The following is a 14,388-nucleotide window of genomic DNA, read 5'->3' on the forward strand; positions in this document are numbered from 1 at the left end:
TTGAACTATTTAAAAGTTAACGAATTAATGAACTAACTACAAAGCAAATGCATAATATTTACATTTAAAGACATTTAAAAACTGACCTGATAGAGAAGCCAACTACCACTTCCTGATTTGCTTTTGTTTTCCTTGTTTTCTTATGCTATGATATTTTCTTTGTGTTAATATTGGTTTCTTATGTTGTTCTTACTCATAACAACTTATGATTTGACTAATGGAAATTTATTTTTTGTTCAATATGATTTGTTCTTGATTGTCTTACTTCATTGTTTAGATATTTAATTCGCCGTGTTAACTTTATATTATCTTGTACCTATTTTGAGTTAATTTGTTTGCTTGTCCCTTAATACATTGCAAGTTAAATGTAAATGCAATAAATGTATGTAAATATGAGATCGTAAAATTAATAGGATTTGGGAGAGTCCACTAGACAAACCTTCAGGTTTCTTGGACAGCATATATTTGCTTGTATATAATTTCATTTTATACTGTTACTTTTTTATGTGCAAACTGACAATAAACAATAAACAAACTAATCTGGTTCAGTTGTAACAATTCCAGGTGTATTTCGAAATTGATACTTGATTTTTCTTTACACTCAAATCCGTGCACATCTTTCCTTTCACAGACTATGACTGCCGGTGACGTCACATGTCACGTGCAGAGCGTGCGGTGCTGACGCCTGTTCAAGGTCATCATTCCGTTCGAAGGTCAAACAGGGTGAAAGGTCAGGTTCATAGTGACTGTTCAGACCTCGTCTACTGATAGCTAACAATTGAACTTGTGCGCCAAAAGTTTACCGAAAGTAAGGATTGATCATGAACTGAACTCTGGAAAAGTGTGGGGAATTTGGAGACATGGTTGTTGTACAATATGTATTAAAAGACTAACGTTGTACTGTACCTACTAACGTAGGCTAGTCAGAACCATCCATAGTAATGCAATCAAATGTTTATATATACCTAAATTCATATGAGTAATTGCGTATTGCTGTTGTGTTAAATGTATGTATTAATATTACTAAATCGTACAAACAAGCTTGCTATGTCATGAAGTAAACCACGCAATGTACTTGTATCTATCTGTACATACAAATGTATATACGTAATACATGGTATATATGAGAGATAAAACTACGTACCCACCATCTTCGACAAACGTTTATATCACAGCCAAAATGTTATTGGATTTTGATACTGTAAATGTCGTGTAACCGTATAGTGGGTGATTCACGTATAATCGTGTTTTATGTAAATACTGCACAGTCGTGTAATACTTGATGTAATTTCGAGTTGTTGATATATCAAAAGCGATCTAGAGTGGTCTTTATATTGACACAATAAACCGTTTCATTGCTTTTGAGTGGTGGAAACTTACTTTGTACTTGCATTTCCCCGACGCTTCTTGTAACTGTACTCGCTTGCCGGTTTACGATTTCAAGTTTGTCCTTGTCACTTCTTGCCATATGCACATCCATTGATGTTATTGCCAAAAACAAGCGCTCTGGATTTGATCCAAGTAGCGCATGATGATACACTGCAGTGTTCCATCAGGGTTACCCCCCCCCCTCCCGCGATCTCTGAAGGAATGAATGCAACATCATACTTGAATACTAGTAATGGAATCCAACGTACACTGCTGACAATACCTGAAGTTGAACTTTAAACACTGTACTTTGAGCGTGCCTGGTACTATGGAAGAGGGCCTGCATGGGGGTCCCGAAACGCTCTACGCTAAATTTCGAGAGCCGGGCACGTATTACAATACTCTGAATTCAAGAAGCCTCCCTATTACGTTTTACGATAAATTCCGGGTAGCTACAACGCATTACCTAGAATTAAAACGGCAAATTACGCTCTATGCAAAATGCGCCAATTCCGCTCTACGTTGAATTATAGGCGGTCCATCTACGCTCTACGGAAAAGGGCATGCGGGCCCCCAAGGAAGACCGTGCTTTATAGCACGTCCTCATACACTGGGAATGCAATTTAGAACATCGATGCCAAATAACGTTACTCATCATAGGAGCATCAATGAACTTCAGCCTGTCCCTGACCAATGACATGACAGGATTTTATAGGGCCGAGTTCTCGAATATGGGCGTAGTTTGTCACGTGACCCTTAAGTCCCAGGAGTCGTCCAAAGTTCGCGCACGTAAACACTGCAACCTCGTGACCTCAGAAACAGACAATAAAAACACTGAACGGAAGGTTTGTCTACGTGCTCCTGTGTTGTTGGTTTACAAACAAAACTCTTCATCAGTTGTTGTTTTGGGGAGCCGGAGATGGCGGCGTCGGTTGTGCAGTTCAGCGGGGTCTGGAGGCATCAGCACAGCCAGAACCTGGAGGCCTTCATGGCGGCTTTGGGTTAGTACGACTCCCGACAAATATCGTCCATACTGTCGAAAATGTTATGTGGAGGTCTCTTTCTCACCAAGTATTCAGAAGCTTTAATATGTTTCGAGTGCCCGCTGTGGACTTTAATGAAATCTCTCTGTAACCTAGTTTTGCGTGACTTACTCAATGCCCTGGTGTGTATCATAATGTCAGAACCGGTTATTTCTGTCCTTGTTATTGTTTGGGAGCTAGTGTGAGGAAGGGTAGGACTTGTCTAGAACAGATTCTATTAGAACTGTCCCCACCCTCAATCCTTTTGTATCTCAATCATTGTGAGATTTTTTGTCGAAGTTTATAAGGGGGCAATCAAATGTACTTCAGTTTAATGATTAACATTTTTGTGTAGAGTTAGTTGTTGGCTATGTAATATAAATTAGATTGTACAACAAAAGGCTGCTTTCTTCGTCTTTTTTTGTTTGGTTATTTTTCTTTTTTCCTTGCAATACATTTGTCTTTACTAGCGGCTCGGAGGTCAGTAAGAGGGCATTGCCATCGCCAATAGTTTCGTTACATTACCATGTGTTGTCATTGTTTCTAGACTAAGGGACAAATTCTCTTTTCATCTCCAAGCAGACTCTCTTCGGCAAATGGATACTCTCTGGCTAATGGATACTGTCTGGCCAATTTGATACTGTCTTGTGGCCACCGAAAGATCTGCTTGGAGATTAGAATTCTCTTAAAAGGTTTCAGCGCTGATTAGATCAGATAATGTCGATAGTTGCACTGCCTATGTAAGGCGAGTCAAAGATTCAGAGACGAAGCCAAACCACGTATCTGCTTGGAGATAAGTATGACGCAACATGCATATCCGTACCCGTTCTTCAAATGGAGAGTCTAGAGTCTGCCCTTGTCTGCTAAACGAGAGGACATTTTCAGGGCTACGTGCAGTTATCGTGCAAATGTCAAATACATACCTACTAACGTACCAAGTACTAGCTAGTACCAAGTATGGTATTCTATTTTTTAAAATTTGCGTATTCTTCTTCCGTTCCAAACAAATAAGGTCAATGACCTGAAGCAGACGTCTGTGCCCATGATAACTAGTGTTGGGTTACATCATGTTGCAATTTTATAGCAGGAGGATTTAGACTCCTGTCGCCATATATATGAATGTGTTTGAGTAAGAATTAACAGAGCAGACCATATGCGAAGGTAAACATTATGCATTTGTTTTGCAAATGTTAGGATTTTAGTGTATAGTTAAACCTGTAAACAGTTCGTCATGATGTAATACTAGTACTTCATATCCCCAGGTATCCCTCCAAGCATGCGCACTCGTTCCAAAGATTTTGAGCCCAAGGTCGACGTCAAGGAACACAATGAAGGTTGGATCACGTGGTCCACGACAGCCAATGGCAAGACGACCACCAACCACTTCCAGTTAGGGAGCGAATTCTACGAGGACACAGGAGATGGGAAGAAAAGAAAGGTTGGTGGGGTACTTGTTATGCACGTTTTAAAATATATATCAAAGATATCCAATGAAATTTCAGGCGGCAAAACTAAAAAAAAATGTTATGGATGGGAACTCTGTCTGATATTGACATTTACTGCCTTTTCTTAGCACATTTTCGTCATCATTTGCATCATTTGATACTTAAGGCGTTTGAAATAGCCCCAAAACAAGCTACGCCCTTGAATAGCTAGTACAGTAGCTAGAACCAGCCTACGATACAAAACAAGCTTAAGCCTTAAGCAACCGTTTTCCGTCGGCGACATCGCATTTGTGTCATACATGTATCACCATGATCACAATGCTATGGGTGCAACTTACTACATTGAAAGAATGAGCAGAAAACTGACTTTAAAAACCCAATTTGCCACCATTAAATTGCACTGGACGCCTTTAAATTTCATTAAATGTAGAGAGTTGTGCAAATGGTTTGCTAAAGAAGTTATATTCTAGTCGGCATCGGAGGATATTTTCTGACAGACTCTTATAAAAATTATTCGCTAATTATTTAATCAGATAGGAATTTGGTGAAGCTTAAGCTTTTTTTTCTTCCAGGTGGTGTATTTTTGGGACAACGATCGTCTGGTGTCCGTGTTTAAAGACTGGGACGGGACCGGGACACGACTCACCATCTCCCGCTGGATAGACGGACACAATGTCGTGGCGGTCAGTACAATCATCTTATTCTATTCTATTCCATGGCCATGCTATTTTATTTCATGTTTTTCGGGCGATCGCTGTTTTTGTTATATACATGCAATTTTTTTGAAGACATAGGCAAATCATTTTTAAGGAAAAATCATCCAATCGTCACCCACTTTTTTGCCTACCAATCGCTGGCGATCGTTTGGTTTTCAGTAGGCAAGACTACCTAGTAAGGGACTGTACAATATTTAGCCGGGGAGCTCTGGTGCACTATAAGGGGAAGAGCCATCGAAATTTCTTTTGGCCTGGGGGGGGGGGGCTTGAAAAAAAATTGCATCAGCCTTCCTCCCGCTAAATATTGTATAATCCCTAACTAATCAAAGACTGTAAGGATTTTATTTTATGATAATTCAAACCGAAAATTGCCATTATTGTATTGATCACGTTGGTCTCAATTTTGTCCACAGGAAGTAAACTTTCGTGACGTCACATTGAAGAGAGTTTACCGGAAGTCGTAAGCGGCTTCGAAAGAAACGGGAAAAAAAGTAGTAACTTACACTGATGATGGAAGAACATTTTAGGAGTAATATTGGTGTAAGCCGTGTGAACGTTGATGCTGTGCTCTTTCACGGACTATCAGTTGTGCAATTCATTTCTGTCATTATGTCGTTTTTCAAGCATGAAATTCGTGCAAATTCATGGGATCTTGAAGAAATATAACATTATTAACAGTCCTGATTCCTGAGTATAAAATTATATATGTAACACGTTAATGGACTAAGCGTCATTCTTGGCTTCTATGTTAAAAAAAACAAACTTTTAGGTAACATACGGCAGCATATGACTATTTGTAAACTTAGGCTCTAAGACCTGACTAGTCTGAATCTCGCGTGACTGCTATTTGTTTTAAAAGTCGATGAAACTGAAGAGAAAAAAATGTCCACTAGTTTGGGGGTCTTCAGAGGATGTCATCCATAAAATTAAGGCGGTGTGGCCTTATGTGGCCACAGTATGAAACATATCACTCTTGTCCAATTTTTCTATTAACTGTAAATTTATTTAATACTTTCGCGGGGACATTGCAACATTGAAATTGCAACATTATGTAACCCAACACCAGTCACCATGGTGACAGGCGTCAACAAATTATGTCATTGGTCAGGTCATAGGTCACTGTTTGGAGAAGAAGAAGAGGAAGAAATGGAGCAAAAACAATGTTTTCCTTCGGTTAAAACATAAAAATAGGTCGTGCACGAGCGCTCCCTATTGGTTTACTTGAAAACCGCAGCTCACGACATGACATCATCGCTACCTTTAACCTCCTACGGAACCTGTCCAGTCACATGACCAAAGATCAGCTGTACGTACGTGGGCGGGGTGATTCGGCTGTGTTCTCACACGTTTTCTTCCTGCTTTGACTTCCTAAAACATTCCTCTTACCAGAAACCACGACATCAGCGCGAGCCGGAATTGTTTGGGCTCACGGATACCTTGTGACGGCCAGCGACCGTGGATTGCGCCTGGCTGACCAAAACGACCACCTGTCTCCAGTTCCAGGGTTCAGGTTTCGGATCAGAGTAGCTTGTTGGCTTCCCAAGTAGTACTGAGTATACACACACGTACAGTATTATTTCTGGCTACCGGGGAGGTGCTGTACTCTGACCGGCGCGGGGCGGGCGACCATGCCGGTGGCAGTGGCAATGTTCAGCGGCAAGTGGAAATACGGCAGCGGCGAAAACCACGAAGCCTTCATGTCGGCAATAGGTGAGCGATCTGTTGTATTTTACAACCTTACTTCCTGGTGTCAAAACCGCAGGTAATGATAACGCTAATAAGAAACAAACTATAGCCTCAAAGGTAGAATTATTCTTGTTTAAACGTTATGATTATGTAAGACGGTATGAGTCAACTGTGGTAAAGTCTCATTAGTACAATCAATGAATATTTCAGCAAACTCCCACTATCGTATGAGTCATTCGTACCACGCGTTTTCTACAGTTCTGTCTGTCTATCTTGCTCCATGTAGAAGTTAGCAACGTTTTATATGCTCTTGTCTTTACCTTAGTATTGCCCCAGTCTTAGCATATAGGGAACTGTCAACAGCAGTTATATACAGATGTCTCGTAGCTGTTGACAAAGCACAATAAAAGGACCAGTGCAATATGAAGAGATCGCTTTATTGCATCTTCGACAGACCTCTGTAGATCATTTTGAAAGGGTGACTGTGCATTTGTTTGGAACAAACTCTCACACTGTAACATGTTATACCAGCCACAAATACATACTTAAGCTTAAAATCCATGAAAGCAAACATGAACATTCGATCGCTGGACTGCACTTTGAACTTGGTTAATTGTCGTGCACGTGTGTTTACAAACTGCATTTGGTGTCGAAAGGTTGATCATTACACAGTGCACACCGCACCGTTCATTCAATAGTCATGCCACATGCAATAAGGACAGCTCACGGTGCATGAGAGAAATGCAAACAAAATCGCTGGTTTTAAAGGTTCATATAAGAACAAAGCAATGCTAGCTAGCTATATATAGCCACGCTATTGTTAAACCTGGAACTATTTGAAGAATGTGGCGTTACGGAAATCGCCTGTAAACTGCAGAAGTCGACGAGGAAGGAAGTTGGGTCCCAAAAGGCGTTTTCTGGACTATTTTCATCGCCGTGTTTGGGAGTAATGTCGACTTCACACAACCCTGTACAGCTCCCAAACATGTGGCGAGGTTTCTTTAGACTGAAATTCCTGCTGTCCTGCCAGGTCTGAATTTACTTAATATATGCAATACACGTCACATAATGATACATGTACTGTGCTGCAGACATTGTCAAAACATCATATACGCGTTGTACATATTTTAAGCTAGCCTTCCCTCGTGAATGTTGGATATCCTCCCAGCACACAGTTCATAGATGGTCTGAGGTCGAGTGATCATCATCTAGGGTACAAAGGCGAAAGTCTCGTCAAATAAAAAAGATTATTATTGACGAGTTAAATCTTTTAAGTATTGATTTTTTTATGACAAACAACATTAGCAGTTCGGTAATCATAGCAACGTTGGAAAAAAAGGTAGGGAAATTTTGAAAATAAACCCCTGTTACGACACATGACACGGCTTGCGTTTGGGCTTGTTCATTTTTGGTGTCTCCATGAAGGGGTATCTGTGTGTTCTGTAACCATATACTAGTAGATCCAGATCCCCCCACCACACCCTCTACTGTATCTTTGTGTGCCTGTCATTGTTAGGAGTGTTTGTGCAGATCTTACAGGTGAAGCCACCGTTACGTTACGTTGCGTTCTCTTCTTCAACCGCGGGAAAATGATACATGGTGGGAAGACGCCATTGTCTTTTCCTCAGAGAAAACACAGCACAAGCTATGATGACACCAAGGGGGGTTAATACAGATGTAAAAGCTTTTTGCTCTGGCATCTTGCTTGCACATACGCCCTAAACGCGGATGGCTATATCCCAATACAATCATAATACCTGTGGCGTAAAATATTTAGTATTCCAACAAGAAACTCTTAGAATATACATGATGCTTGAATTCGTCTTTGCTTGCCTGTTGGATATCATTAGAAATGGTATATATCACATGGATTCAGTCGCATTAGTCGGTAGATGCCATCATGTTGATTATTATCATTAATAAAGGTTGACTGGGAAATGCTTTGTGTCATATTTCTATACGCTGTGCTACGTCGAGCCTTTTTTTTCCAAATAATTGAATATGTCATAAGCCATTTGTCATAATAATGCATAACTGCGATGTTATCACCAGAGAAACCATTTTTTTATTATGCGGTGTTGCTTCAACTATTGCGATTTTAAAACGATACCCAGTAAGATACAGACAAACCTTAGGAATGGAACCTTAGGAGGGTACGTAATGCAGATGTCAAAGAACAAGAATTTTGAAGTAGCTACGTAAAAGGCATTTTCTCACACGCAAATATCACTTGTATTATTATGTCATGTAACAAATTTTAGCCAGCCAAGTCCAATTATATATTAAAGACGTATATTGTTTATATTTATAATGTTTTTAAAATCTTATTTCAAATATCGATTTTTTGCAATATACATTTTATAATTGCGAGTTACAGAGATCCTACGTTATCTGCCTGTAATGTCTAAGCCCGTTGGTTTGTGTCCGTTGATGTGGTGTATATAATGGTACACGGTAAATTGGATCCCTCTGTCGGCAAAACAGCTAGAGTATTCACCGACAGGTCCCCTGGGAAATACGGCATGAAAGGGGAGAGGCGATTAGTATTACCGTGGAATGACGTCCCAGGCTGGGGTGTGTTAATGTGCTGTGTGACGTCCGTTCGTTTGAGTAAGGCCACAGCAAGTAATTTTTATGGATGACATCAGCGCGCGCATTAATTTTCGCCTGATTTTGGAAAAAAAAACAAGAAATTTTGTTGCCTTCTGACAGTGGTCACCATGCCGAAAATGGGCAAAGATGTCTGTTGCCATGCCGAAAGGTGGATGGCAGATAACTATAGAGAGGAGACAAGAAAAGGCTCTGATTTAAGTTTTGTTTCCTACTTTGATGCAGTGGTATGTGATGTTGGCTGTGTACATGTGATGTTCCTACTAAATCAAAACCATTTGTACAATGATTGAGTCAAAATTTTAAAGTATAGGAATTTTCGGATCGCCTTGTTTTTTTTTTCGCCCGCTCGCATTAGATTTGGAGTCTGCGGAGGATGTCATCCATAAAATTTAATTGCTGTGTCCTAGGGAAAGAGAGGTTTGGTTTGAGAAAGAGGGGGTACTCACTATCATGTGTCTTTCATCGAATATTAGCTTTGTACATTTGATCGTTAGTGAAGAGGGGGTCACTTTCCTGTAGTTTTTGATTACGTCACCACGATATCATGATTTTTTGTGTAAACTATTGTCTTGTATTGCAAGGTATTCGGAGAAAAAAGCCATACATAACACTAAGTAGTATTATCTTTAAAGTAAACTAAACAGCATTGTTTCAAAACTGATAATTTTGCTGTTTAATACTTTGAACATAAATGATATCATGGAGTTAAATACAGATGATGATACGAAAAAATTATTTCTTTGCCCTTACTTGTACCTTCCGACAAAGAATGAATGTTGTTCCTCTCTCCACAAAAAAAAAGGTTTTAAAATCTCTGTGTGATCCAGTGTTCCAAAACTAGTAAACCCACGTCTAAAAACTACTGATACCGTTACTATGGCCTAATAACTGTCATCGTCCGGCAGCCAATCAGCGCAACCCATTAAAGGCTGTCTCCATGGAGATCAAACGACATTACGACAGGGCAAGGCTGGTCGTTATTAGATAACACCAGAAGATTAGTATTCTCGGGAACGGAATGTGTCTGCACACAGAAAGTCTACCCGGATGCATAATGATCAGGCTGTCTGGAATGTTAGACGAAACGTAGTTTCCATTGCCACTAGAATAACATTGTCCGGATCGAGCCGAATTGATTCGCTTTGATCCGGCTTCGATCCGGCTCGAAGCAAGATCTAAACCGGATCAATTCGTCTCGAACCGGACAGGACAATTTTTCCTTGTGAGAATGGGGCCGTAATATCCAAGCAGATCCTACGGTGGCAATTTAGTATCCAATCGGTAGCTAATGGACATTGATTGTAAATCGGATACTGCCTTGCCACCGTAGGATGTGCTTGGAGATTACCAATAGAAGAATTAAGCATTGTAGGACGGTTTGGGAAGTTGGCCAGTCGTTAAGAACAAGGAGACATTACACTTTTAGCACTAAATTTTACAAGGTAAATTTAAAGGGTAAATTTAAGGTGATTTTAAATTTGTTAAAATCTTAATGTGTTAAAAGTTAATTAATTTCACAAGAAATTTTCCTATTGTTTTCTTGATTTTGACCTTCCTAACATAATTATGATTCCATAATTACGCTACGCTCACTCGTTGGTTTATTGGGTGGTTACCGCACCTGACCAGGGATTATCTCACAATATACACCTCGGGGCGGGGCATTAACCCTTTATTGATCTATAATTGATCGACGTGCCTGTACCCTTTGACCTGTACCCTTCAGGAGTTCCCAAGGAGCTTCATCAGTTCGCGTCAGAGACGGTGTTCTACATTGAATGCCGGGAAGAGGGCGGGGTAATCACCTGGGCGACGACGCCGGAATATCTTGGCGCCAAACACGGAACCGTCACGAACGTCTTCCGGATCGGCGAGGAGATAGAGGAGGACACGGGAGACGGCAAGAAGAAAAAGGTCGGTCAGTCTTGTCTGTTCTTTTTTCTTTGATTTTCAGTATATTATGAGGTATTGGTGTCCGGATGATGCGGATTGTTTTCTTTCATAGCATCTGCATTTTCAGTTGTTGAAAAAAAAATCTAGTAACTTAGTGGACACCCACGTGCAGCACGCGGTGTGATCGTCCAATGTAAGGGACTGGTCTGAAAGTCGGAGTTATAATTATACCATTTCAAAATGGGGGTGTCTGGCCCAGATAAAAAAACAAACTCACCTTTACTTTATTTACAGTGTGTGTACACCTGGGACGGGGATAAGCTGGTCTCCACCTATCCAGACTGGGACGGGAAGGGGTTGAAGGTCACCATGTCCAGGGCACTGGAGGGGGATTCCACCAGCACGGTAATGTCATTTTTACCTGAATCAGTGGTTCTCAAGGGGGGTTTGCACACTGATCACTAGTATCTTTTCATCATTTTGGATAAAAGATTTTTCTTATCCTTTGGTACAAATAGCCACTTTGTTATGTCGTCTGCCATTCAGTAGTAGTGATATTCACTCTCATGCATGGATTTCTGAGTTCTTCACCAATTTTCCGTCTTGTTTCTTCTAGATTAGCCTTTCTTATTTCTACGTAAATACTATTAAACTGCATTTCTTTATGCCACTGGGGGTCAACGTAACATTGAAGATGGTTATATTCCCGGAGAGCTGTAATATTAAGTTCTGTAGGAATAGCAACTTACTAGGAAGATGGACGTCTTCTGTACATTTCTTGGAAGGACTTTCATTCAGTCATTCATGGTTCGTTCTCCTTGCTTTGATCACAGGTGATGTCTGCTGGTGACGTCACGTGTACCGTGGTTTACCTCAGATGTTAGTGACGTCATCACGGCGGCGGCTTTGCAGTGGAAACACAGAGAAACTTATTAACGTACAATACATGGTGTCCATGTCAGTAAATCTGCTGGTCAGTTTTCAAGCTTTGTGTCAATTTACCAACACAATGTGAGAAAGACGTCTTATATATTAATGTAGGTTTTGGTTATAGAGATTTAACTACTAGAACTATTATTAGAATTTTTTATAAAAAAGAATCCTGAACTAGTTGATTACAGTTTAAACTTTGGGTTCAACACATGGGGACTGCGACATGCCTTCGGTCTTCCTCAGGTTTACTGTCACAATTCACTCACGTGACCCTATATGGACACGTGACTCATGACATCACTTAATGGGCAAAATGTGCATGGAAGTCTGTATCGCCCCCCGTCTTGGCAAGTCGCAGTTTTCTCGTGTTGGATATGAAAGTTAACTTCAGTAATCATGTTGTGTGCAACGTTTGTCTTGATATGTAATTGTAAATTTGCTTTATTTTGTCGTCTGCAATATTTGAAGAATTAATCATGAGACTTGATACGACGACAAAACGTCACCACAGTCATGGATCGTGTTGTTGATTAATCTTGTCATTTCGATATGGGAAAGAGGCCAATTAGAAAGGTTTAAATCCCATGGCACACAGTGAACGCTGTTGCTTTTTATCTTGTTGCTTGGATTTCAAAGTATGTATTGAGGCTCAAACACGATGATATGATTCTCAAAGGATGCTATTTTACTTGAAAAAAATGTTTGCTTTAGTATAACTGTGTAGCCTGGGTTCCGTCCGATTTGTAATGGCAATTTTTTCGGGGTTGCCATTACCAATCGCATGGCACCAGGCTAATAACTGAGAACACAAATGTAGATTGCTTAGGGTTACTCAGGCGTAATTTCTATCATTAAGGTTCATCACAGTTTTTACGTGGATGGGCCTTGTTGTACACAGTTGAAAACAAGTGTGCAGTACTGGTATAACTATGTGGAAAATCCATCGCTGGTGCATTAAGTCCTCAATAAAAAATGTTTACTGGTAGAAGTTTGCATGTTTGGTTCATCGTTGTCTTTTTAGAAATTATAAACATATATAGAGTTTGTTTTGTATAAATGACACATTTTTCATAGATTATTGGCTTCATGAACACCTTTCACTGAAATGGTAAAAATATATTAAAAAAAAAAAGCTGTACAAGGAATGTTTGTCTCAACAAGGAGGTTAAATACAAGGTCTTGGTCTTGGTCTCAAAATGAACAGATGCAAGACTTCCCACTGCTTGAGGGGACCAGCGAGCGCCGTAGGCGCGAGGTTCCTAGGGGGATCCGGGGGTATGCTCCCCCGGAAAATTTTGAAAAATGAACCTTCTGAAACGTGTCTTTCAGACGCTCTTTAAATATGATTCCAAAACGGTTGGCATTAACTGCGGGGTGAAGCCAAACATAACAGCTTATTCTTGAAAACGTTTATTTCATTTTGTTAAAATAGAAATACGAATTTAGAGGTGTCCGGTACTGCGGTAGCTGCATTTTCATCCATTCAATTTTACCAAGATTGACATCAACGTTAGTATCCTTCGTAATTAGATAATCTAATCGTCCTTCTTCGATACATATAAGTGCCTGGCACCGAAACGGGCCGTCATTGGTCGTCATAATTAGATTATCAACTTTACATTAATTATGCACGGCCGTTCTGCACACCTGTGTAAAAACAAGTTTGGTATGGTCCACGTTCAAAATGGCGCTTTCGTACGACAGGAATACACTGTGCTGATTTTTTCACAACTTTCTGGGTACTTTTAGACGTTTTCGTCGGTAGAATGTCTTAGTAAGTGTGCAGCAGAATGTTTGGGAGTTTTCGGTCTGGATTTGTGCCGTTCTGGTGATGTTTTGGGGAGAAAATGCGGATTTCCTGACTTGGCGAATTTTGGAGAAGACAAAAATGGCGAGGCAGTTGGGAAGAGTAGCGTGGTATGGACTAATGGAGACGACTTCGCTCATTGTTTCAGGTAAACCAGTACATTGGTTGGCTGACATTATTCCTTAGCAACTAGTGCGAACATGTCAACATATTCCGTAAGAAATAAACTATTTCTGTATTTGGTAGCGACCGTTCCTAATTGTACATAGGCTTAGAAAAGTCCATCAAGTTGCCGCGTTTTCAACAACATTTTCAATGTGTGGTGCACTTGTAGAGTATTAAATGTATGTGCATGTCTTTTCAGTCAGTTGTTCAGCGTTTTGAGGTTATATTTGTCGAAAGAAATTCTGCATTGACCAAACCATTTTGTCTCCTTATCTCCACGTGGTTCAAAACACCTGTTGGAATGTGGCCGTGTACATAATTAGTTCTATTTCCCGCCAAAAAATTGCGTAAACAAGATGGGAGCCTCAAAGCTTCAAGGCGCCGAAATGAGTAAGATACAAAACGGTTGAAAACTAGTTAAATCGAGTTGACCATACTTTGAAATTCGTTAATCATTATCATTGGCAATGTATCATTTATAATTTAAAAGCTTGTTCGTTTCCTTTTTAGAGTATATTCAGTAAATAGTAACGACCAAGCCCAAGTACTAGTATTTCTGGCGCAAACACTACAGATGACTATGCTTGAAGGTAGCAATTCCTGTTTTCAAAATATTTTGCGCCGAGTTTTTTCGTATTCCACATAAAGTTTCAGTTGAAGGGGGTTGGTTTATTTTATTGTTGTTTCTATCCCCGTTTTTATGGTCATCATGTAGAGTTTTCGTCGAGGTATGTGTTTGT

The 14,388-nt window shown here is 40.1% G+C and overlaps 3 protein-coding genes across 3 annotated transcripts in view; all 3 read left to right on the forward strand.

The window, feature by feature from the left end:
- LOC109486210 (cellular retinoic acid-binding protein 2-like) overlaps positions 1-1,343 on the forward strand; it is a 5,750-nt gene extending 4,407 nt beyond the window's left edge. Inside the window, exon 4 of the mRNA XM_019789925.1 lies at positions 632-1,343. Coding sequence (XP_019645484.1) covers positions 632-682 — 51 coding nt within the window. The 3' untranslated portion in view covers positions 683-1,343. The remainder of the gene's footprint in view (positions 1-631) is intronic.
- Positions 1,344-2,176: 833 nt separating this feature from the next.
- LOC109486212 (fatty acid-binding protein homolog 6-like) lies at positions 2,177-5,360 on the forward strand. The gene is made up of 4 exons (XM_019789926.1): positions 2,177-2,369; positions 3,653-3,828; positions 4,408-4,518; positions 4,965-5,360. The coding sequence occupies exons 1-4, from the start codon at positions 2,288-2,290 to the stop codon at positions 5,013-5,015; spliced, it is 420 nt and encodes a 139-aa protein (XP_019645485.1). The 5' UTR covers positions 2,177-2,287; the 3' UTR covers positions 5,016-5,360.
- Positions 5,361-5,725: 365 nt separating this feature from the next.
- On the forward strand, positions 5,726-12,656 carry LOC109486406 (fatty acid-binding protein, liver-like). Its single transcript, XM_019790240.1, has 4 exons — positions 5,726-6,261; positions 10,577-10,764; positions 11,038-11,148; positions 11,577-12,656. Exons 1-4 carry the CDS (start codon positions 6,180-6,182, stop codon positions 11,625-11,627), a joined length of 432 nt encoding a protein of 143 aa, XP_019645799.1. The 5' UTR covers positions 5,726-6,179; the 3' UTR covers positions 11,628-12,656.
- Positions 12,657-14,388: the final 1,732 nt, after the last annotated feature.

The sequence above is a fragment of the Branchiostoma belcheri genome, unplaced genomic scaffold (assembly GCF_001625305.1).
Source record: "Branchiostoma belcheri isolate BF01 breed outbred unplaced genomic scaffold, Haploidv18h27 scaffold8, whole genome shotgun sequence".
NCBI lineage: Eukaryota > Metazoa > Chordata > Leptocardii > Amphioxiformes > Branchiostomatidae > Branchiostoma > Branchiostoma belcheri.

Bases quoted from the DNA above. Each gene is read 5' to 3' on its own strand.
- LOC109486212 (XM_019789926.1), top strand. From the start codon at position 2,288: ATGGCGGCGTCGGTTGTGCAGTTCAGCGGGGTCTGGAGGCATCAGCAC. The intron at 3,829-4,407 runs GTTGGTGGGGTA...TTTTTCTTCCAG, and splicing joins GAGATGGGAAGAAAAGAAAG to GTGGTGTATTTTTGGGACAA. The intron at 4,519-4,964 runs GTCAGTACAATC...TTTTGTCCACAG, and splicing joins ACGGACACAATGTCGTGGCG to GAAGTAAACTTTCGTGACGT.
- LOC109486406 (XM_019790240.1), top strand. From the start codon at position 6,180: ATGCCGGTGGCAGTGGCAATGTTCAGCGGCAAGTGGAAATACGGCAGC. The intron at 10,765-11,037 runs GTCGGTCAGTCT...CTTTATTTACAG, and splicing joins GAGACGGCAAGAAGAAAAAG to TGTGTGTACACCTGGGACGG. The intron at 11,149-11,576 runs GTAATGTCATTT...CTTTGATCACAG, and splicing joins AGGGGGATTCCACCAGCACG to GTGATGTCTGCTGGTGACGT.